The sequence below is a fragment of the Crocodylus siamensis genome, chromosome 14 (assembly GCF_052110815.1).
Source record: "Crocodylus siamensis isolate JL-2025a chromosome 14, ASM5211081v1, whole genome shotgun sequence".
Classification (NCBI taxonomy): Eukaryota; Metazoa; Chordata; order Crocodylia; family Crocodylidae; genus Crocodylus; species Crocodylus siamensis.
Window position 1 is genome coordinate 25145957 of NC_143408.1, and position 24466 is coordinate 25170422.

General features: G+C 52.1%; 1 protein-coding gene across 9 annotated transcripts in view; it reads right to left on the minus strand.

Moving 5' to 3' along the window:
• Positions 1–201: 201 nt before the first annotated feature.
• Positions 202–24466, minus strand: part of LOC149853500 (alpha-1,2-mannosyltransferase ALG9) — a 43353-nt gene continuing 19088 nt past the window's right edge. For 5 of the 9 annotated variants that reach the window (XM_090026724.1, XM_090026721.1, XM_090026720.1 and 2 more), the window contains 5 exons: positions 22289–22418; positions 20966–21113; positions 20504–20633; positions 12177–12307; positions 202–3563 (listed from right to left, as the gene is read on the minus strand). In XM_090026724.1, the coding sequence (XP_089882850.1) occupies positions 3440–3563; positions 12177–12307; positions 20504–20633; positions 20966–21113; positions 22289–22418 (663 nt within the window). In that variant the 3' untranslated portion in view covers positions 202–3439. The remainder of the gene's footprint in view (positions 3564–12176; positions 12308–20503; positions 20634–20965; positions 21114–22288; positions 22419–24466) is intronic. The other 4 variants (XR_016439090.1, XR_016439089.1, XR_016439088.1 and 1 more) reach the window with 4 other exon arrangements.

Below are 24466 nucleotides of genomic sequence, written 5' to 3' on the forward strand. Positions count from 1 at the left end.
ACCAGAGGTCACTGGGACTTAGACATGCATGCGAGTGTGCAGCTGGGTGTGTGGGGGCATACGTGCATGTGCGTGTGAAACTCAGCACATATGTTTGAAGGAGAAGCAAGACTGCACCTCTGCAGAGCAATGACTCCCGTCAATCAGGGTCCCAAAAAAATGGACTTTAACCCAGAATAAGAACGGGCGGAGGAAGCAGAGTCATTTAAAACAGGGGTTTATTAGACTATCTTTCCACAGTGAACATGAAAGGGAAGGTGGCAACAGAGGTAGGGCAGCGAGACAAGCAGCACCACAGAGAAGGGCTTGCTGGGCTCTTCCTAGCTGCAGCCCGTGTTTCTTTATTTCATCAATAAGTGGAAACCTGGAGGGAAGCAAACAGCTGGTTGGGTTTCAAGTCACATGTGCGACCTCATGGGGCACAAGAGAGCCCAGTTACACCAAGGTAAATGCTCTGGGTGGAAAGCACGTTAAAAACACTCACCGGAGCATGACACACGCATTGCAGGGCTGACTGGTGACATGAGTTTCATCTGAAACTCAGCCCGGACCCTGAAGTCACTCGTTTCCTGTGCAGGCTGCTGCTCTGAAAAGGGAAATTCCAGTGTCACCCCAAAGGCTGTAGCAAAGCAGACACCGCTTGTGCCAGGATGAAATGCCTGCTCTGCAGGGGACCTGCCCAAGACTGATGCAGGGCTGACACCTCCCATGGGCTCTCCAAGCAGGCCTCCGCTTAATGCTGCTCCTTTGCATGGGGGAGAACTTCATCTCAGCCTGTACAACCTTGCAGGATTAATCCAGGCAACAAGGTATGGACAGGAACATGCCCTTCCCACAGTTCGCATTTTTCCAACCTTTGTTTTGCATTCAGTAGAGTAAATCTTCCTTCAGGATGTGCAAAAAGGAAGAAAAGCACTTGTCCCTGTTATGCCCAGCTGCCCCCTCCCTGCCTTTGGCTCACCCGTTGTTTCCACTTGGGGTCCTATTCGCCATCCTTCTCCCGGACGGGTGCTAGACACCCGGCAGACTCTGCTGCAGACTGCTGGCACAGTCGTCAACATCACTGAAGACGTATCCTCCAGGGAACAGGCTTGTCCAAATATCCTATAAGGCTAAATTGGAGCTGGAAGACTTCTCCCAGGAGGAACAATCTCTGCGAGCACAAAATTACATAGGAAACAGAGATGGGGGTGCCCTCTTCTCTCAGCCTTCACCCAGGGATATGGGGCTTTTAGGGAGAATGGAAACCTTAATGCCAGCCCTGCAGCATGGAGCTGACAAGTCTGCTTTCCTCCTCACCCAGCCACAAGCGCTCAACCTGCATAAGAGACTAGGGGGAGATTTGACAGTGCAGCTCACTGTGTCACGTAGCAGAAGCAGGAGATTCACTGGCCCCACAGACCCGGCTCCCCAGGGACCACGGATCAACAGCACCTGGCTAAAGTGTTTCCCACTTGACTTGGTATTTTGGTGCCCAACCCAAAACACCTGAAAGAAGCCCCATTCCTAGAGCACGCCAAGCACCGTACAAACCACGCTGTCCTGTCTGGGGACACAGCAAGGCGGTCATCAGCCCCGTGACCTGGTAAACACACAGGAGGAACGAGAACCGAGCAAAGCAAACACTTGTCCCCCGGGGGGTGGATGGGGCTGAGCAAACACAAGTTCAAGGCCAGCTGCAGGGGCTGAAACTCCAGGACATGCTCATGCTACTCAGACCATCTTCACTTGGGGAACTGGTAGATTAGTCACTGTAAAGTCTCAAATCTCAGGCCTGCTGGGACACCAACTTCCTTGCCTGGTATTTTAAGATGGGATTTAAAAGCAGGAGGGCACCCAGCCCTCCACCTGTTCCCTCACACGGGGATTTCACCTGCCCGGTGAAGGGCTCTCTGCCGGGGCCTCAGCTCTGCTCTCCTCTACTAAGGTCATTTTTCAGGTTAAAACCATGCACGGTTCCCTTCCCAGCTACTGCTCTGACCTAATAGCATCATGTTAAATCACAGCCTCAGTGCTGCAGCCTGCCCTTCTGACCCTGTGACAACAGCCCGCTCAGCTGTTAATCTGCCTAGGGCCTCTCTGCCCCGGCTGTCTCCTCCAGGGACCAGTGTGCATGGACCTGTTTGTGACACTGGGCCAGTGACGCGCCGGCCTGCTTCAGCATCCCATGACCATGCACCAGGCAATCCTACTCACAGCCCTTCCCCAAGCCCCATCTCACTTGCTGGCTCTTGCATGCATGCTATTCCTGTAACCTCTCCTCCCGGCACAAGGCACAGCACTCAGGGACTATTCTGGCCACAAACCAACCCTCCCAACAGGTAGTAAGTATGGCACAGGATTTGTGTGGTCCCTCTGGGCAGAGAGGAGCATTTCCTACCTTCCCTCCCGTCTGCTTTCTGCAATTTTCTAGGAGACTGATGTAAACGTCGTTTCTAATCTGGCTTATAAGGCAGGACACGGCTGTAAAACCTGGATGCAATTAAGTACGGCATCAATCTGGGGAGTCTTTGCCAAAGTGGACTGCTAAGGAAGATGGTACCTCGTTGAGCTGGGAAATCGCATCACAGAAATCATCCTTTTGCCCCCTGGTGCCGTTTCCAGTTGTTTTACACATAAGAGACCAGGATTCAAAGGATACCGTACATTCTTTACAAATAAGCAACAAGAATAAATAAAATAAACAAAACCCCTGGTCATTTTAGGACGTTGAGGACAGGAAATGAGTCAAATGGAGCTCAAAGAAAAGCAAACCAGAACCTGGGAAAAGGCAGAATTTGCAAAGTCACAGTTTTTGCTTTTTGCTCCAAAGTGCGAGTGTTTCCTTGGACCATGCTCTCCTGGGCTCCTAGCACCCCTTCTCTATGGGATGAGATGGACTGTCCTAGTGACAGAGATTCTCTGTGTTTCTCTGTGTTTTAAGAATCAGGGTCTCTGCTGTGGTCTCTTTTTTATGTGCTAATGTCTGAAAATAGTTCAGAGGAGTAGGCAAGCAGTTATTAAGTAGATGAGGACTACTGAGATAGAGAGACGGCAAGGGAGAGAGAAGAGGCTCTGGATTTTCTTGGTAGCAAACTGTATCCTGAAGCACAGCTGAACACAGTCGCATCTTGTTGCTGTAGTTGTTTCTCTTCTCTAGCCCAATAAGCCGTGATGCAGGCAGCAGCGGGGATAATGTGTATTCGTAGGTGGCTGCAGGATTTTCAAACGGCTTCTTACCAATGTGTTCTGGAAACAGAGTGTGTAGGCAGAGCGGAGACCTGACACCACGAACTGAGAGCGGATGATGTACCCTTTGCAGCTGCAGGCTCGCAGAGTGAAATCACTGGGGGGATCTTTATTATTGAATCTTACAAGCACATTTTTTCTAAAGGGGGATTTTGGGAAGGTGTAAGCAGCTGGCCAGCAATGAGCCTTTTTTGGTCCACTGGGTGCACTGCTAACCTCCTATCTTTTTCCTGGCTTGCTTTGACCTCCGGGGCTTGAGGATGGTGTAGTTTGCGTACGACGTGTGCTGTTCGGACAGGAAAGGGATGTAGAACGCACGCAGCAACTTGGAGGACCTAAAAGCCAAAGGGAAACAGAAGGTGGGTACAGTGGTAGGCACAGGCAAAGGGACACAGAAAGACTGATGGTGCTCGGGATGGGACACGGGCTGCAGACCGAGACAGTCACGTGGGGAACAGCTATGACAGAGGCACAATAAGCTCCACTCTGCCTTCCTCCTATCAGCCAAAACGCAGGGTGGGCAGGCACCTCTGGGGGCTTCATGCGTGAGCCCAGCAAGGAGGAGAAACCCCTTGAGCTCTTACCACTTTTGCCTACAGCCAGAGCTGTTGTGTCAGGACGGCCAGCCCCAGCGCAGCCCTCCCTGTCAGTCCAGAACATTTCCCCCCATCATCCTGTCGTATAAGTCGGGGGCTATGCTTAGAAATGTACTTCCAGATGTTATGGGCCCAGGGGGAGTCAGCACAGCCCTGGTGGCCTCTGGTGCAATAAGGGGACACAGCACAATGGCTTCAAAACTCTCACCCAGCCCCGAGCTGCGCCGAGTGCAACAGAGAAGCAGGTCCCCATGCAGCTTTCCCATGCTCCTCACTCTAGGATGCAACCTGCTCTCCCCTCCACCTCTCTCCAGAGGCAAAAAGCAACCCCCAAGCTCTATGGGTTCGGCACAGTGCTGTTCTGCTGAGCATCTTGCATGAGGGAAGAGAGGAACCGCCCTCAGCCCTGGTAGAGAGGACGCGTGGCAGGCTGTCAGTCTTCCCTGGGTCGCCCACCCCGTGACCCTCCAGGGCTGGAAGCTAGTGTTTAACAGCATTTTGCCACAATTGGACCAATTCGGGGACTTATGTGTGACAGGCTCGATGGCGGCAGCAAATTAGCACTCTTTTGTTCGGCTGCTAATTGCCAGAGCGCTGCTAGCTTGGTACATTTTAAGCGTGTGAATTCTTCTGCTGAGCAGATCGTATTAATTCCGTCTCTAAATACGGAGTGCAAAAATAAGATAATTTCCTTCGGCCTCGGCTCTGAAGCTGCCACTGAAAAGGTAAGCGATACTTAGCAAGTTCTAGACATTGGTGGCGGGGCACAGGGCCTTTTTATTCCAAACATGGGAGCTAATTTTAAGCCTTTATCTCTTTCAGATTACATTTGCTGGGAAATTACCAGCTCTGATAGAGGTAAAACTCGTGCCGGCCCTGCAAACGTCTTCCAGCAAACGAAAGGCTGGAGAGGCAGCAGGACTGGTCAGATCTCTGGGCTGTGATGTGCTGAGAGGCCAGAGACAGAAAACAGAATCCCAGGCGTGAGCTCTCTGCGCAGGCCGGAGATGCTCTGTGATTTGGGCAGCTTGCAGATAGTGCAGGAGAGGCTGGAGTCATGTGCAATCCAACTGTGCCAGGCAGCCTAATTAAAGGGGAAGTTACTGGGCCTTGATTGCTTTCTATATAGCCACCTCGAGGCGTATTTCTAAAGCAAAGACGCAGCCTAAAGACAAAGGCAGGAACTGCCATTGTGAGCACTGGCTCTGCGTGGACTACACCGGCGCGCAGGAAAACGGCATGGCTGGGTATCAAGCTGAGACTGGCCGCCACCCGACTCCCTGCAGCTTGCTACCGGGAACGCCTGGTGCGCCGTGACTTGTTTGTTCCTAGAGTCGGGTTCGGGGCGCCTCTGTGCAAACACGTCGCAAAGGATGTTCCCTCCCCTCGAAGAGTTTACAGCCCAAAGAGATGAAGGGCTGGGGGAAGTATCGTGCTTTCCATATGACTGAGGCATGAAGACCCAGTGACTGGTCCCAGAGGCAGAGGCGACGGCCTGCAGCTTTCCCAAGGCTCCACCCTCACCCCAAGACCATGCATCCTCTCAACACCAAGCAGCACTTGCAAGCCCAGGGCCTGCATTTTGGGCTGTGACATGCTGAGGAATTCCCTCCAGAGAACAAAACTTTGTGCACATCCTGGAACAACATTCAGAGCCTTTACCAATCGCACGGCACCCGGGATGTTCCCCGAAGTAAAAGAGCAGTTGCAAATCACACTGCCCTGTGAATGCTGAAGTGCTCAGACCTGGGTCCGCTCAGTGAAAGCAGGCAGCAGGAAGCAATGGCAGCCCCTGGAAGAGCAGCTTGTGCCCTTCCATCTCTGCACCTTGGAGCTAACAGACACTGCCTCATCGCTGAGCCCCACGGGCCCTGCAGTTCTCCCTGTTGCCCCAGTCCTAACATCACAGAGCTTGCTGTGTGCACAGGCTGAGCTTATTCTCACTTCATTTCACGTTGGAGAGCAGCGCGGAGCTGCTCTGGAGCTTGTGAAAAAACAGGACCACGAATAATGAGCAAGGAAGCCAGCGTGCTATGGGAGGAGGGCGGCAGAATGTGCGCAGGGACTGAGCACCAGGCCTGGGCAGGGAAGGAGAACAGCTTGTGTTTGAGGGAGGTCATTTGTTTAATTTGCCGAAGGTGGCACCCAGTGGTGTGTGGCAGAGTCGGAGCGTGCAGACTGCACGGCGAAACTGCCTCAAATTACCCCATCCAGAGACACATCACGTTGACAACGGAGCCCTCTCCCTCCTCTCCGACTTGGAGCTGTCTTGCCAGTGCTGCACGAGCCCCTGGCAAGCTGGTAACAGAGGAGCTGATTTTTTGAAGCGGCGGCACTTAATAGCCGAAATCCCCACCCGAGGCTGCAATTAGTGCTGGCGTGTCCCAGAGACGTGCAGAAATGCCATTAGCATGTCCCCAGCTCCCATCCCTTCCACCTGTTCACCCACAGCACTCCTTGTGCTGTGTCTTATGCTCTAGACGTGTTAAGCATATGGCCAGCACATGTGATGCAGCCCACATGATGTGCCCCTGTGGTCTCAGGTGCACAATCCAGCAACCACTGAAACACACTGCTAGCACTCACGGTGAGGAAGAAAAGCCCCGAAGATGGCCACCCCTGACTCTGAAAGTAAGTCTCCTCTACAGGAGTTTGGCACCCAGGCACTGGGGTTTTTCAGTCGGGACTATGGGGTGCCTAACACTCCTTTGCTAATGAGACTGCTGCCTCTGCAGGGCTATTGTAGATCTTATCAACAGGATTAAGACAGCAGGAAAGGAAAGAATTCACACCAACTCCAATTATCTAGCCTGAGGACCTAAGTAAACCAAAGACAGGCATCCTAAAAATAAAAACAGCTCTGACACCAAAGACATCACAGCTCAGCTCTTAAGAGGTGATCCCCCCAGGTACACTTGCCTCTTTAGTCCACTTGCTTTCACAAGGCAGGTGCTGGCACCAGTGCATCTGGCATTCAGGAACTGAGCTTCCATACTTATTAAGCAGCAGTTTCTAGCAGAAGAGATGCATCTCATTTTGGTCCTATTGGGCACTGAGGCTCTGTGCTAGGCTGCTCCCCATGCAAGGGTGAGTCTTGGAGGGTTGTGTGCAACCCTTGGTGCAGCTTCCAGCAGTGGTGGGAGATGAATCTGTCTCACTTGCAGCCTAATCCAGGGCAGACTTTGCAACCCAAGGCACTATGTGACATACAAAGAGGTGGAAAAACATAGTTCCTTCTGTATTTGTACTCTTGGAGTGTGTGTAATCTTGACCGGCAGAGAGCACTGCTTCATGGGCTTCATCGAGCCAGCTTGAGAGCTATGAAGTGGAGGTGAAAGGGTCTAATCCAATGCTTGCTTGGAGGCTACGCAATTCTTCCGATTTCAACGTGCATGAGAGTAGGAGCAAAGGGAATGGGGCTCTGTGCATGCCCAAAGCCCCTCCTTCTGGGAGGGAGAGCTAGATGCACTTCAGGAAATAAAAAGGTACTTCTCCCTGCATCTTGCAGCCTCAATTCTTCACCCTGCCAAGTGTCCAAGCACCACCAGAGATACTGAAGGACACACTAGGGGAGAGAGGAGACAACAGAGGGAGCAGGAGCCAGGATGAACCGCCACCATTCGGACTCCATCTGAGTGAATAAATTCCGCCCTGCTCACAGGCCTGACTTAATCAGAGATTTGGCTATTTAAAAAAAAAAAATCATTCTAGCCAGCAGAAAGCAGAGCACGGCACGATGGCAGGAGCCCGAGTCTCTTATCAAACCAAGGGTTAGGATATTTTAGCAGGTGGGGGGGTGGATCGTTAATCTTGCATTAAGAATATTTTACAATGGAAACCACAAGGGCAAGAGTGCAAGTGCCTGGGGCTAGCAGATGCCTCAGCCTAAAGAGCTGGAAAATATACGTTCCTCAGCAGGGAGCTGTAATATATTTCCCTTTCTCCATGCCAGAACTGGAGCGCTCAACCAATATAGAATTAAATGGACCTGGACAACGCAGCTGCCTGAGAAGCATAATTAGCTGGTGGCTGGGAGCTCTCTCTAATTCAATTAGCAGCGCCGTTTATCAGAGCCAGCTGAGATTTCCATTTGCGCTCGCTGACGTCAGCATGAGACTCGCAGCCAGTCCCAGAAGCCTCCAGTTCAGCAGGAGCGAATTGAGCTGCTGGGGTCATTTATTTTTGAAGCGTTAAGAGCTGGAGTTTGGAGGGGGAGTGGGGGAGGAATGAATGCACCTTGCTCCGCAGCCCTCTCCTGCAAACCTGTATCCGAAGCCAACTCCTGCCTGCCTCACAGCTCCTCCAGAGGTGCTGGTGCTCCAGGGTTGGGGGTTTTTAGCTGCATTTTAATGGGGCCTTTGACACTTACTTCATGGTTTGCAGGGGGCACTCTGGAATCGTCTGTGTGGAAGCAGGTGCCAGCTTCGATCTGCACGTCATCCTGCCAGGCCAAGGGCAGGGAGTGGGGCTGATGGAAGCCAGCTGGGTTTTGAAAGGCTGCGCCTTCCCAGACCCCATGCACACATCTCTACGCAGGTCTCTGCAGAGGGGCCTTTCCACGTGCCTGCCTGCACTGCACATGGCCTTGCAAGGTTCTGCAGCGGAGACATCTCCTCTCTGGACTGTCCATGAGCCAACCAGCCTGCTGGAGACTATTTGTTTTTATCAGCTAATATTCTGACACCCAAGGGCGTCCAAGCAGTTAGCCAGCCCCTTCCAGAGAGACTGACCAGACCAACCAGTTTTCCAAGCTAACATTGCTGGAGACCCTGCGACCTTCACCAGCTCTCCAGGGCAGAGTGGCAAAAGGGTGACATCAAGCTTCTTGCAGGAGCCATTCAACTAACCTGCTGGAGGTCCCCTCTCCTGCCTGTCATGGATCCTCCTACGTAGCCGGGTTCCCAGGCCCATAATCATCTTCTTGTCTGCCGGGGGGAACGCCACGTCTTTGTCTTCACAGCACGGATTTCCACTGCTTCTGCCACTGAGGAAGATGCTGGGTCCCAAGGCAACAAGCCGGTGTGACCTGTTGCACTGACCCACTCAGCACTAATCCACAGGTCTGGCTAGACAACCTGTCCCACATATCTGGAACTGGCTTTGGGGAGATGCTCCGAGACGCCTGTAAATATGCTTCCAGCCAGAAGGGAGAAAGGGGGGGAGAAGAGACTTCCTTTAAAGCTCCAATTTGCTCTGCAAACATTGGGGTGCTCAGGAAGACAGGCATTCTGTGTCCAGCGCCAGACAGAGGGGACAGGTGAAGGAAAGGCCTGGTGGGTCAACAGAGCCCTGGGGACACAGACACACCCCATCAGCACCTTCCTTTGCATGAGGTGGATGCAGAAAGCAGTAGCACAGCCACGTAAGGCGGCGACAACTGGGCTGGCAGTGCAGCAGGGACGCACCCTCTCAGGCAAATTCCACTCCTGTCGGAGAGATCTGCAGCCTTCTGTTAGCAATTAGCTCAACAGTCAGCTGGTGATTGATTTCAACACTCCTGCTCTGCTCTTCCCTGGGGAACTGTCAGAGGCAGCTTATCTTATACAAAGAGCAATTATATCACATTCCAAAAAACCCCAAACTGCCTTATCTTGGAGATGAGGCAACCTGTCCAGCTAGGTCTTGCACTGCCCTCCACCCTGCCTGCTCAGGCCCCCAGATGGTGTGGATTGCTGGGACTGCCATAATGGTCAGGGCAAGGCCTGTTATTGTATTTGTATGTGTGCACAGCACCTGGCACAGGGGGCCACGCTCTGCAATACGAACAACAGCTTAAAGGGAGAAAAGGCATTTATCTTCCCCACGAGGGAGGGAAGGATTACTAGGCAGGGAACTGAGGCATGGAGCATCTAAGTGACACACCCCAAGACAGGCAGGACTTCTGGGGCTGAGCAAGGACTTGAACCCAGGCCTCCCAAGCTAGCTCCCTCTGGCCTGGTCCCTTCTTCTGCTACAACCCTGACACATGGGGAAGCCGAGGCAGCAGCAGACCAAAGTGAGCACCTGGGAGAGCATCTCCTAAGGGGCAGGGCTGCTATGGGCTGGGCAGCCCAAAGGATTCTTGCCTCTATGGAGGCATGAAGGGGCTTCAGACACAAATAACTGGTGTGCTTTGCAGAGGGAGAAGAGAATAGAGCAGATAAGGGCTCACAGCCCACATTCATCACCCCCTGTGAGCCAGGGTTTGCAGCAGACATGCAGCTCACACCTGACCCAAGCTCTGTCCTCAGCTGCAGGCGTCTCCCCTTGGACTGAGTGCTAACCTTGCTGTACCAGGGGCTCTGTCACTCAAAGGTGCCTGTGGAGGCTTCAGACCTTCACCATTACCAATGAGCATATGATTCATTCTGGGGGGCCGGCGACAGAGGTGGGCTTGCCTGTTGCTGCCCTCCCATGCCCCTGAAGGAGAGCCGTCCTGTATGAGTAGAGGCCCATGCCCCACCTCATCTGCACCCTACACTCTGGCTGGAGCCCACGGCAGCCCTGCACCCACTGCTTCGGCGGCCTGGCAGCGCGGCGTGGCACATCTCGAACCCTGCCAGTGATCAAGGTGCACAGCAAGCATGCAAATCAGACCTGCTGCTATGGCAACCTGGCCTGCTCCACCATGAAGGCACCGCAGCTCCTTCCTGCTCACGTTGGGAGGTGCTGATAGGGAGCAGCACAGAGAATGTCAATACGCACGAGCCCGAGGAGGAGGAAGGAGGCTGCCCAGGGAAGCAAGCAGGGCCGAGAGGCTGGCTGCCTGCATGCTCTGTCTCCTCCGCAACGCAATGAGCTCTATAGAGGCCACACGGTCCTTTGTTAAAGGGTAAGGGATGCTAGAAAAAATGCCCCCGTTCCCATCCTGCTCTTCTGTTTTGCAACTCAAGAACACTCTGCCCTGTTCTCCCTCATCATGTGCCTGAGATTGATGCCCCGCGGTTCCCAAGACCTCCCTGGGGCTGCCATTCCCCTGGGAACATCACAAGCAGCTGCACGATCAAGAGCTGCTGCCATGGCTGTGACTGCCACTCCCAGTGGAAGCAGCCCCCTGCCCTTGCCCTGGGCATTGGCGAGAAGAGAGGAGCTGAAAGCACGTAAGCACCGTGCCCGTCACAGAGCCTCTCATGAGCCTGATGCACAGAGGGCTCAGCTGGGGGCAGGTGAAACCAGAGGGCTGGCGGGTTCGGGCGGTGGCTGGCCGGAGAGGAGGGAGCCGCTTTTTGCCAGGAGCAGGAAAATAGCAACAGCTTGACCTGCCCTGGCTCCCAGCGAGAGCAGCTGGCTGAGCAGAGCTGGCATGCTCCTGTCTCCAGCTGATGGACTCCAGGGCTGTGGCTGTCACCGGCAAATGAGTGCCAGGCAGGGAAAAGGCACATTTCACTTGCCTTGAGAAGGGTCTGTCTGCCCTGTCCAAGAAGGGAGGATTTGACTGCTGGCTTTGTCCGAGTGAGCAGCGCCAGTCATGGGTCAGAGCAAGCTTTGAGTCCTTTGGGTTCTTACTTGACAGGCTTTATAGTGTGTGGTGGAGTTCAAGCCTTTGCAGAGTGCTCCCAACAGCTGCCAGCCCCCAGCTGAGGACAGGAGGAAGTGCTCTGATTGACATCTCCTTATTCTGTGACTGCACCAAAATAAGCATCTCTTTTTGGAGATGAGCAGGAAGATGGAACAAATACTGGCAAAAAAACCCCTGCAAGGCACCACAGGGCAGGCAGTGTGATGCTCACGTACAACACCAAATCCAGCAGGTCCTGAGCTTAGCTGAGGCCTCTGATGCTGCAACAAACAGCAGTCACAAAAAGCCCAGTGCTCCAGAGATGCCTGTGACAAGCACAGCCCTAGAGTGATCATTCTCTTACCTTTACTTCCATTGCACAGCCTGATGTGGCAGGGCCACCCCAGAAAGTGCTCTCAACTAATAATATCCTGCGATATTTATTTGGGTCTGGTCCAGCACCTCTCACCAACTTCACAGGGCTTTAGAGTGGGCAAAACAGCATGGTATTTGAGAAGCATTAATTTCTCTTCTTCCAAACAACTTTACCCCTTCTGGGTCAAAGAACAAAATACGACTTCATCCAAAGGTGTACAGGGACCTCGCCCTTTCAGGTTCAGTTTTAGCCCTCTGGGGAGTTTCACTGCATAGAACAATGCTGGTTCAGAGCGTTAAAGTCTACTAGCGTGATGTGTACCAACCTGTGCCCAGAAAGGGGCCTATCAGAAAAGGAGCATCTTAAGTTCACAACAGCTCTTGTATCTCCCCTCTCAGGACATGGCCAACGTCCTTTCAAAGGTAGAAGTTCAAACAGAATGAGCCTCCACTCCCCACCCCCAGGCTGGTCTTCTTTCCCAAGCATGTACAAAGCTTACCTGGACGCATCTAAGAAGGGTTTGTAGGCAATGGTGACCCATTCTTCCTTGTTAGAGGAGTATCTTGGTTCCCTTAGTGTCTCAGTGGCTGCATCCAAGTCCACCAGGTAATGGCACTTGGAGATGTCAATCTGCAGAGAGAAAGGACACCTTGTTTTTTATGTGCTATGAGGCATCCTTCTCTTCCTGGCCAGGACCGGTGTGAGACGCAGACCCACTTGCTCCCTGTTGCCCCAGAAGTGGCTGCGCTGAGCAGCAGATGAAATGCTCCTGAAAAAAACCTGGTCAAGTGTTTTGAATACTTGCAGGTGGAAGGCTCTGTAAGACACTCTTACTGCTACTGCTTCCGCAGCAGCTTCTGCAGAGCACCTCCACGACTGGTATCACGGATGACAGCTAACGAAGCTGAACACCTCCCCTCCAGTGCTCTTATTATGGTAACACAGCTTAAGGCGAGCAATGGAGCTCAAGGGAGCATGCCCCACAATCAGAAACAGCTCAGATGAACACATGGGCAGAGGAACCTTCCTGGAAGCCAGAGGAATTCTAGTAATGAAATCCGGGAAGGGCCCCGACTCGGCACTTGCTTCTCACTGCCCTTAACTGTTCGCGCTGCAGTAGAGTCCACAGGACCAGGGCGCAGAGGTAAGCAGCCTTATACTGGTATAAGGAGAGGACACACAGCACAAGCCTATGAAACCAGAGCAAATTTGCTGCATCTGGTGAGGAATTCCTGTGGCAGGATCAGGGGTTCGCTGCTAGCGTGACATCATCTTAGATTTTGCCTCGCTGTGTCCATCCTGGCAGACCTGTTTACTAAATACTGCCTGCTCCCCCATAATGTTGAGTAGCCAGTCTGCCCATGCCCAAAGGCCTGATCAGCAACACTGTGCTAGGTGCTGCACAAATGTAAACGACAACAAAGACCCTTTCTTGAGAGACCAACAGTCTGGGCTTGATGTGATACCTAGCGACGGCAAAGGAAAGCTTCCCGTTGCACTCAGCAGGCTCTGGAACAGGCTGCAGGGGAGCCCACGACCCACCCCAGCGCCACACACTAACAACGCATCTTGCGCTGAGGCTGCTGCTCTCCATCGCTGCATGCTCTGGTATCCGGCTGTCACGACCAACAGGTGGGGCAGAGCCGTGTTTCACAGGAGGTGAAACCCCACCACATAGCCACTCTCTCTTGTCTGTTGTAGCAGCCTGAACGCAGGGCAGGGGCCTCAAATCTGTCCTCCAAGGACAGGAAATGCTTGGTGGGCTGACGTCAAGTCCAAATTCCTTACTGTAGAGTGATCTAACCCTCCCATCCATCCCCTCCAGCCATTCTCTCTCTTCAATTTGAAGACAAAGACGTTTCCAAAGTTAAAGCAGCCCCTTTACATTTGCTCACCTGTGCTGTCCGGCCAACGCCGCTCAGCAACAGCAAAAGCCAGTGCAGCATTATTGACTTGAAGATGTGGTACGTGGGCTCATTAGCACTTGGCTGTCAGGAATCTCCTGACTTTGGGGGCTGTTGGATTGCCCGGCTTTAACAGGTTTGCATTTCCTGACACCAGATCTTGTTTGTTCCTAGTCAGCTTCCTTCGCTGCCCTTCCCTGCCTCCAAGTCTCAGGGCCACAGAGTCTGATTCTTGCAATTATACAGTAAGTCTACGAATATTTTGGATATTTCTTAAAGCTCCAGCTCCTGGAGTCGGGAGGATGTGAGAGTCTCAGCGTGGGAACCTGGCTCCGGAGAACCCGAAAGGCTCAGAACCTGGACGACAGATACAAAGGAGGCAACCCCTTACCACATCTCAGGGATGTTAAGCTATGCTCATGTAGTTTTAATGCTCCTTGCTGGCACGGTGCATCAGGGTACCACTCCTAGTCTGCTCTCCCATAGAGGCACATCTACTTTTTATACACCCAGGCTTTGCCTCCCAATTGATTACGTGTTCTCCCTAACCCATCGCCAGCCTCGAATCACATGACACCTGCGCTAATCCACTGGCAGACTGCCAGTGCTGAACTGGATTTACGGGAGCAATAAGTATAGCCTCTGGCAAGATACCTGGGAGCCTGAAATGACAGGGGGTCATGCCTGAATACCACTGCCCTGCGGCACTGCTGACTCTCATCCCCTTATCGCTTCTGCAGAGATCCCACCACACTTCCAGGCTCACGGCATCTCTGCAGGCAGGCCTTTATCAGCTGTCAGTGATGCAGGCGGTTGCTGCGCCCTGACACAGGTTTGGCAACGCTCGGCTGAGTTATGAAAACGTATTCGAGGAAGCAGCACAACCCAAGGGAGTTACATGTGTGACCTCCTGGCCAGTGTCCTCAGGAGACTCTGGTTATGCAATATCCCCCTTCCTGCTAGGCGACCGGTGGGTTGTGCTATTAGCTGGCATGCTGCTGCCACCGCCCCCCTTGCTGGACACTCCTACAGGACTATGCTAGCTGCCGCGGGCAGAAAAGGCAAACAGAAGCGGCCAGCTACCGAGAGGCCTATTGTGACGAGCTTCCTTTGAGGAACAAGCATAACAGAGTAGGCGAGGGATGGGATACGCCCTGTAGAAAGCACAGTCTAACGGGACAACAATCTGGTGGTGGAGGCAAGTGACCAGAAGTCAGGACTGGTGGGATCTGGCTCTAGGTGTGCTGGCACTTTCAAAAGGGACCAAGTGGTTTAGGAGCGTCAGTCACATTTTTGAAAGCCCAGATGTACTCCAGAACCTCATTCACACACTCCTGCAAGCAGGGTCACTTCTCTCCTGCCAAAGCCCAGCGACCTGCATTAGCAACAGCACCGTTCTGCTGCTGTGACTGTGTCTATGTTAGAGGGGCTTTTTCTGGCATGGGGCTCACAGCTCACTGCACTCCAGACTGACCGAGCTGGGCCGGCAGCGGATGGCGTATCACTGAGGGGGACACAGGTTCTCAACTGTCGAAGGCACCCGTGAGAACGGGACCTTGGGCGCTTTTTGAAAAAAGGAACTGCTGGATTCTGTGCCAGGCTCTGTGTGCCATTAGGATGTCATGCCTCTGCGTGCTCCAGTTTGCTCATCCGTCAAAGGGTATAGCAACTGCCCCCTCTCCCTAAAGTGCTGTTAGATTTTAATTCAGCTTTACACGGTGCTTCGAGATCCTTGGTGCTATGGAGAGGGTAACAACCTGCAAGAGTGGCTGCACGTCCCCTGCAAAGATAGGAGGGCACTAATAACACGTACTTAGATTAAAAACATTCAGAGGCCATTCTCAATATAGGCAGAACGCTGCTCTGAGCAACACACCACCGTGCTACAGTGCCCAGATACCCGGGCCCTGCTCCCAGGCTGGGGTGTGACCAGAGAGGGGCAAGACACGCAAAGACATTCAGGGAAAAGGCCCCAAGAAGTTCCAGCCTACCACAGCGCAGACTCCATTGCACTTTGCAGCCGTCACCCATTCAAACACCTGACGGGGAAATATCCGAGTGCAGCTCCCTGGCTGCAGCTAATCCAGGCATGATTAGATCAGCAAACAGCAATGAAAATGAGGAGCAGCTGAAAGCTGCAGCTGACTCCTCCTGAAGACCTTGCTGCCATCAGAGCCTGCGCTTGGACTCGCCCAGCTAGACACACAGAATGAAGCAGCCTGTCTCTCTCTTCCCTGACCCTACACCACCGCTAAAGGCACCTGCCATCAAAACAGAGACAATGCTTTTGTGGGGAGAAAGTGCCATGGAGACTCCACGGCAGCGAGGTGGATTTGGGCTGGGTGAAATGCCTTCCAGCATTTGTCTCCTTGTACGATGTGTCACAGGCCTTTGCCCAAAGTGAATCGCCATTCTGAATGATCAGCTAGGGCGGGATGGAGCTGGGGCACCACAGTCACAGCTGTGATGCTGGCAAGGGCAGGAAACGTACCTCGATGGAGGGCAGTAGGCTCCTGTTCATCCTCTACCGTTCCTGCCCAGATTCCACCCCGTAACCTCATCTCCAGCCTGCAGCTGCTTCCCTTAGCATGAGCTAGGGATTTGTGATCAGGCTCCTTAGCCAGAGATGCCCACGGGATCCTGGGCATGGTGACTGGAGGAGGTGGCTGTAGCACAATCTGAGCCGCCAAAGCTGGGGGTGGGATGGAGAAGGAAGCTCAAAAACCCCATCCAGGGAGGAGGTGATGTGAGGGAAGTTTTGAGGAAGACCCTGCAGCAAAGAACCAAGGAAGCAAGGCGAGGACGACTAAAGGATCGTCGGTGGGAAGGGACCTTGAGAGTCACCTGGTCTAGCCCTGCAGTAATGCCACTTCTAAACCATCGCTGACCAATACTTAGGCTAGCCCCACCAGATGCCCCATCTCAGCCACCTTGGTGGGACTTACAAAGCTAAGCAAGCGGCAGCACAAAGGCTGGGTGGTTCTGTGTCCCCTCAGGATCACTGCACCCAGCAGCACACGGACGGAGGTCCAGCTGCACCAGAAAGGGGTAATACCCCTCTAGTGACAACTTCTGCAATTAAAAGTAAAATGAAACAGGCAGCAAGGTTGCTCCCAAACAAGCCCAAATAAGCAGGCAAGAGTCTGTCAAGCTCAGGAAAACACCAAAGGGCTAAGTTATATCAGACTAGAGAGAAAGGAGCCAGAAGACTGTTGCATCACGGGGGCTCCACGGTGAAGTGGAAGTGCTGCAAGCTCCTTCGTTCACCCAGTCAAAGCTGCGATCCTGTGCACGGCGTGTGCCAGAGTCGCTTCTCCCTGCGTACGCTTCATTGCAGGCAGCAGAAACCCCGGCAAACAGGGACCCCTCTCTCAGCATTACTCCACAAGCTGCTTCCCTCCAGGCTCCCTGCAGTACAGAGCGCTGTGTCACTACTGTGTGTTGCAAACATCCCTCAGCACGTTCAGAGTCACTCTCCTGCATCTGCGTCAGGCTCTGCTAGAAACTGCTAAAAACACTTTGGTAAAGGGGAGCCTAGATGGCTCCTCAGTGTTGCACTGGAGCAGCAGGTGAAAGGTTATGGCCATGAGCTCAGCTGAGCAGAACGTGGCAGAAAGAAAAGCCACGGGAGAGTTATGCATTTTCAGGATATTTGGTCTGTAAGTCATGCGCTTTCTCAGAGCCTCTACAAGCTCCTGTGCTGAACAAGCAGCAGCTCCCAAGATCCAGCAGCCCCTTCTGTCCTCAGTGCCTCCTCGATAGGACTGAAGCGTCCAGTATGAAGATTTCTCTGCTGTACGATACATTCTCCCATTCCTAAAGTGAAGATGAAGTGAAGGGTGACACTCACCCTGGGGTGGGGCCAACATAGGGCTTGGCATCCTGTTTTAGGGTTTCTGGAGGCTGTAAGTTGTGTGTGGGCCCTGAAGCAGCCCTGGGTGCATGGAAAGGTTTCACCAAAGTGCCCAGAGCAGGGTGCAGTCCCAAACGCACAAGCCCCTCCTGCAGCCCTTCTCGCCCTGGTGCAGCTGCTGTGTGACGTGGTACTGGAGAAGGCGCCCGACCACATCCTGTGGAGCGGTGTGCGCTCAATGGGCAGAATGCTGGGTACAGCCCACTGCTCAGGGCTGTAATGGCTCTGCTCTGTGCTGGCAACTGGACAGAAATGGGGGCCAGCCAGGCTGCCCATGCTGCGCAGCATGGCACCTTGCCCACTTGCTCCGTCAGAGCCCAGTCAAAGCATGTTTCGCAGAGACCCTGTCCAAACACCCCTCGTTTCTGAGATATTTTCTTGAGCTCTCAGAGCCTGCGGGTCACTGATCTCCTTTGGGACATGGCCATGGAGGAGCCTGGGAAAGGAGGAGGAACAACAATGCAAACCAAAATCAATCTTCTCCAAAGTCAGGGACTTCAAGCAAAGCTTCATGCTGTTAGACCCAGCGTTTGGTTACCTGTTGAACCTTGAAGGGACAGTACCTTTCATCTCCAACATCACCCTGTCTGCGAGAGCGACACTGGATCCAGTGGAACAACGGGTCTGAGTTAAGTGTTCCTTAGCGTGAGTAACAGATGCAGAATTAAACCCTTAGTGCAAGGATGACTAAATCCTGATTTTTTTTCCCCCAGTGTCCCATAACAACAGGATCCCTGAGATTTATTCAGTGCTTCCCAAGCAGTTTACAGCCAGCTTCAGCAGAACTGCCTGCGGCTCAGACAGTCCCATTGCCTCATGTGACCTCTCACCTTTAAATTAGCAACAGGCTCACACCGTTTAGCTTGACTTCCTCTGCATGGTCCTGGCTGCTCCTTCCAGCACTTGCTGGCAGCCTCTGGAACAGGGTAGGTTCCAATGCCTTGCAGCTCATTTTGCTCTGCAGAAGGCACTGTTCTCCTAATATTATTAGCAGCTCCAAATCAAGGGTTACTTAAGAAAACCCCACTTACATCAAGTTGCTAATTCCTGTATTTTTCAAACTGACTGCAGGGACTAAATCTGTCCTGGTCCCTCTGGCTTGCAGAAGAAATAACAAAATTGTAGGGTGACATTAAGAGACAATCGTGAAACAAAACTGCGCCTGGTTTCATTAGTCACAAGCTGTGCCCCAGCCAGCTGTCTGTGCTAAAAATATGCCACCGTTAAAGCTTTCCTAAATGACATGCACTGCGGAAGACAGCTCCTCTCAGGTGGGAATCCACCTCCTTCCCATGTCCCAGAGCTGCGTAATGGGGCTCAAAATAGCTGCACCCTGGTCCTGCAGAAAAGCCCCTGCCTTGGTCCCCACTCGGTTTCTTCCTGTGCTAGCGGAGAGCCCGAGTCCCCAACACCCAATGATAAATACACTGCCAAGGGTGTCTTGCCAAGGCAGGGGCCTCGGGAGGGTGCAAGTGGGCCTCTGTCCTTTGGTTTCTGCGAGCCATGCTGCTTTACAACAACTAAGGATCTGTTGTGTGGCGTCAGAGTGCCTCCTACATACTGCAGAGACCCTTCAAGGGGCCGGCAGAAGAGGAAGAAAGGCACTGGCTAGTGTGCGGCTGTTCGTCTTAGTCACCTGCTCAGATGACAAAGAGAGGAAGGGCCAATGTTTTACAACCACACCCCAGCACTCGGGTTCAATTCTACTGATGCCACAGAGCAAGTCACTTACGGCCAGGTCCAAAAAAAAGGATTACGCTGAATTTCAATCTAAATGAATCGGCTACAAGAACCCTAGCCCCACTGGGGTTGGACCGCCTGGAGGGGAGGGCGAAATTGTCACCAGAAAACTGACCTGGGTGCCTCAAGTTCCCATGCTGCAGGTGAGAGCTGCCGCCAGCTTGGCTAAGGTGAACATCTCGGTGCTGGCCTTGCGTCCCAGGGCACCGAGGATTCATGCGCTAGGCAGCTCGCTGAAAGGCCTGGTTTGGTTGGTATGCTTGGAGCATGCCTAACACGTGCTAACGTGTTCAGCACAGCCGCTTCCAAAGCGCAGCCTGGGTTCTAGCCTCTGCTCCGGGGCCTGCTCAGCTATTCTGGTCCAGTGCCGGGAGCAGGGCTTCTCTCCCAGATCCCCCTCAAGGGAGTAGTATCATGTGTCTGTTTGCTAAAGCCAGATCCTTACAAACACACCGACTAAAAGCTCTCCAGCTAGCACTACACGTAAAGTGTGCACACTATCGCCCAAGCAGCAATACAGAATCCTATGCAAGATCTGACTAGAACATGTTTCTGCACGAATTCAGTGGTCTACGCTGTGAATCCAACAAGTTCTTGTAGAAGGAAAAAAGAGGGGGGAGGGAGAGGGCTCGCAGAAAACTGCCTCCTGAATCTGACATTTAATCTGCTAAATAATTCTACAGCAGGCAAGTTGGCAAGGGGAAAAAGTGGTATTTTTGGTGCGGTAACACCAGGCAACCTGGAAAAGAAACAAATGTACCACATTGATATATGTTATCTCAACAACTTCCCTTCGAAATGAATGATGTCTGTCTCTCAAATGGCTTCAGGTAAAGCTCCTGTTAGCTCTGTGACAAACACTGTAGACATTGTTATTTATGTACTTTTAAAAGAAAGGAAAGTTCTCCATACTCCTCAGTGAACATTTTGTGTGGGGGATTTCAAATGACTTGAGTTAGCTCAGCTCAGTTCCCTGGGATCACAGAAAACAACAGGACATTGATTCAGAAACTAAAACTACCAGGGGTTTTTTGTATTTTTTTTTATAAATCGCTTCAAATAAGAGATGAAATGCAGCCAAGATTTGGGCACCCACACAACCTGATCCTGCCTCGGGATGCAGCTACATGAAGTCTTTTTTGTTCTCTCTTTGTGCAGCACCTGACACAGAAGATCCAGATCCTCAACTAGGACCCCTCAGTGCTATAGTGACCCTAATAAATAAAGACGATGATAAGGAAAGGAAAAGAAAGCTCAAACGGTCCTTACATATCTGGATGGCTCTTCTCTGTTTTGGTCGTTCATGTCTGTGGGAATGATCCGTGTGGCCATTGGTCCCTTGGCAAATGGTTTCGGTAACTGGCCCCTGAACTCTGATGGGATGAAATGAAGCTGCCAACTGCAGGAAAGAGAAGGGGGGAAATCTGGAATGAAACCGTAAGAGCCACTAGCGGGTGGGATTGAGAAAACAAAAAACCACAATTTGGCAGCAATCTACTCTCAAGAGAAAAGCAGGAAGGCATGCACGTAAATGGAGATCCCCAAATTCACAGGGGTTTCTAGACAATATAATGTAGCCCTTTGTTCGCCAAGACAAATGTCTAGGGCCCAGTGAATCTATCGGAACGAAGAGAACATACCCGGAGGTCACTCTCAGAAATTTTATTTACAAGATGCACTCGTGCCTCAGCACCTCGTTAATTAGGTCCTAAGGGGAGAAGAGCAACTCACTTGTCTGGCAGGAGAAAGCTGCTGGGAAATCGGTACCACTCCTTGCCCACGCAGACATGAATCGGCCTCCCCTCTGGCACTGTGTGAATGGTCGGGTTAGTGGCAATTCGGTGAAACTCTGGATACAGGTCCAGAGGCCCATGGTAGCCTACAGAGGAGGAAGGCTGTCAGTAAGACTCAAGAGGTGGGCAGTACTTTCATGGCTTGCTTGTAGCCTAGCGTCCCGACAGACCTCTGTGACTATTTGGAGTCCCCACCCTCAGCTCATGGAGCAGCTGGCAAAACGGTACCAGCACTTGGTAGCAGGCACCATTAACACTAACTCTAACCCATGTGAGACATCGAAGCAAGGCCTCCTTCAACATCACCTGGATTTTTCCCAAATACTCCCCAAATCGCAAGCATTCCAGCCCTTGCCACTTAACTGCCATTGACACTGCCCATCCCACTGATTTCTATTTAGCTTTGGCTTAGCTAAGCTTACAGCAGGGGGAGTTACCACAAGGACTTTGCTAAAATAACAAGCACTTCATGTTGTTCACAGAAAACATGTCCTACTGAATATCCAGCGACTCCCGGACGACCATAACTGGCACATTAAGTGGGCACCCGCAGTAAAGAAAATAAATACAAAGAAAGGTATGAGTAAACAGACGTGCAAAGCCCCAAGCAACTTTCAGGGCTTTACCTGAAGGCCTCTGGAGTAAATGAAATGTACTTGGATTTCAAATTCCATTCCTTTATCATGCTGTCAGCTGGCACCTTTATCACTCTTCTCTTGCCCTTACTGCAGATGGCCTGAATCTGATGTCTGTGTTAACTTGACCCAGGTGACTGGGCTATCAAAGTCATTATGGTTACTTACAGCCCTGGTTCAAGCACCTGAACACATACCCATGCCTGTGAAGCTTGTACTGAGGTAAGTGTCCCTTTACTGGAGATGGAGTCAATGTTTTCTTGAGTAGGACCTAAAGCTAAGTACACGCGTAAGCCCAACGGATGTTGTATGTGCAGGGTTGGAAGACACGTCCCTCGAGGTCACTTCTAACTCTGTGACTCACTGCGTTAGGTAGTGGGTATTGCTCTGTGACAGATAAAGTTATCCTGGCACATTCCCTAGTGGGGACACAAGTTGTGCTGGAACAAAACCGTGTTCTCCCAGTATCGCCTACACCAGTGCCTGTACAAGAAGGAAACTGATGCACTGGTTTCACGAGACTGGTTGAGTTAAAGGAACACCACTTTTATGCCCACTCCAGCCCCGTCATTCCCAGGTCAGGAACCACTCTGGGTACAAGATCAGGGCAATCCTACTGCACCAACCTTTGAATAAGGCCACCGAGCGTGACAGTGACAACAGCCCAAACAGGAAGACCGTCCCCAGGGCCAGCCAGTTGGAGGAAACCGTGTAGTGCTCCAGGCGGTAACGCTGGAATACGAAGTGGTAACATTTCTGAGGAGTGAAGAAGAGATGAGTGCGATTAGCTCAGCTTTCCCAGCTCAGCTCCCGCAGGAATGCACAGAGACACATGCCATTTCACTGCGTTTCCCTCTTGCAGGTCTAGGTTATTTAAAGAGCTGTCCAACCCTCCTTCTCCTCAGCCATGACAACACCCTCCAGACCAGGCCTCTGGCCCTGCTATTCCCAACAGATGCTGCTTCTACTGATCCCTGGAAGGACCCGCCACAAGGACTCCCCACAGACTAGTGCGGGAACTCTCTTCCCTTTCTCTAGCTAGACTTGTTCCACCGTTAAAAGAAGGGGCACTGCCAGGTCACCACTGCATGACTCTTGGTCACCTTCCCCAAACAGAAGTCGTGTTCTTTGAAACAGGATGCAGGGACATGAAGAACGAACACGTGTGCAGCCCTCTTTACACACAGCCCAGCCTCGAGCGTCTTTAAAAAAAAAATCCCTATAAGAAATATATAAAGGGCCCTGATACTCTAACATGGCCGGGGGCACATCCAGCAGAAACAGCAGTGAAGCATACTCAGCTCCTACACCTCTCCTTTTCCCCTTGTAGGAGGCATCATGCATTTCCTGGCCTAACACGGTCTCTGCACCTCTTAACTCCTTTGCTTTTATCTCCTAACAGCTGTCTTCCCATGGGGGAACTGGTCTGAGGGAGGGGCTGGGAGCCCCTTTCCTCCCAGGCTTGCATAGTGAGTGGGGAAGATTAAACCCCCAGCTGGATCTTACATACTGGGCAAAACCAAATGCATGGTGTTAACATATGCAGGACAGAAATACACATTAGGGTTTCCTGCAACCACGTTTGGCAGGTGTCCCAAACCACTGCCCTCTGCGGAGCCTCCGCTGCTGCATGCAGCGACTCTCAGTCAGGGCTACAAGCCTAAAGAGGATGTGGGACCAGATCCTGCAAACATTCAGCACAAGCACATTCCGCAGAGGTTGGAGGAGAAAAGGAAGGCAAGCCCACCTTGAGGGGCACTGGCAATGGTGGGTAAGGGCCTGGGGCTGCTGCAGGGATGATTTGAGAGGGAGCCACAGGACAGCATGGAGTATCGCGTTCCAGGATGGAGGGGTAATGGCAGAACAGAGGGGCACAGCTGGGAGATGCTCTGACAGGACTAGTGTCTGCATCTTTTCTGCAGGCAAGAGATGAACAACTTCAGTGTTGTGCAGCCTGAGCTGATTTGGAACAGTTTACTCTCAGCATTGGGAAACAGCTATTTTTAAAGAATCCAAAAAGGAGTTTAATAAATGCAGATTAAAACACTTCATAAACAATCTCTCTCCCTCTTTAAGTAAGTGTGTCGTTCCTAGCAACGTACAGGGAAAGGCATGGAATCTGCTCCTTCCAGCCCACCAAGCAGGAGGCCTTGGACACAAAGTGGTGGTACCAGCTGATATCACTGGTATCAACCCAGGGGACACTTCTTGGATGTTCTCTGCATTGATACTACAACACTGCCATTGCCCTTCCCCAGAAATCCTGTTTCATGTGGTGGAGAATAACCCTGGCTCACCATGAAACAACTCATGGCCAGATCTTCCAAGCCCTTCCTCCTTAGATGCAATCCCTGACAAACACCTACCGTGATTGCATTATGAAGCTGTGAAACGTGACCTTTGTGGCTGGGCTATTCAGAAGTCTGCACTGAAGCTCAAGAGTGCTGCAGTATTAACAGTCATTCACGCCTTTATGACATTCCTGAATCTAATCTATGAACCTATTTGGGGAGAGAAATCCTAGTAGTTTTCCTCCTAAATCATAGTTTTGCGGGGGTCTACATGATTTTGCAGACACCATCTCCATCCACTTGAACTGGAGGAATATATTTAGGTAGCTGCTCTGTGACAGCAGCACACACCGCACACACACTCATTTTAACTTTAGAACTGTTGTGCTCTTTGGTTCTGGGGTCTCATTATGAATCCATGAGAGACATCCCAAAATCGAAAGCCCTGCCAGCCAACAGGTCGAGAACGGCTGACTGCACACGCTCTCAGAACTGCACGTGGGGCACTGCTGA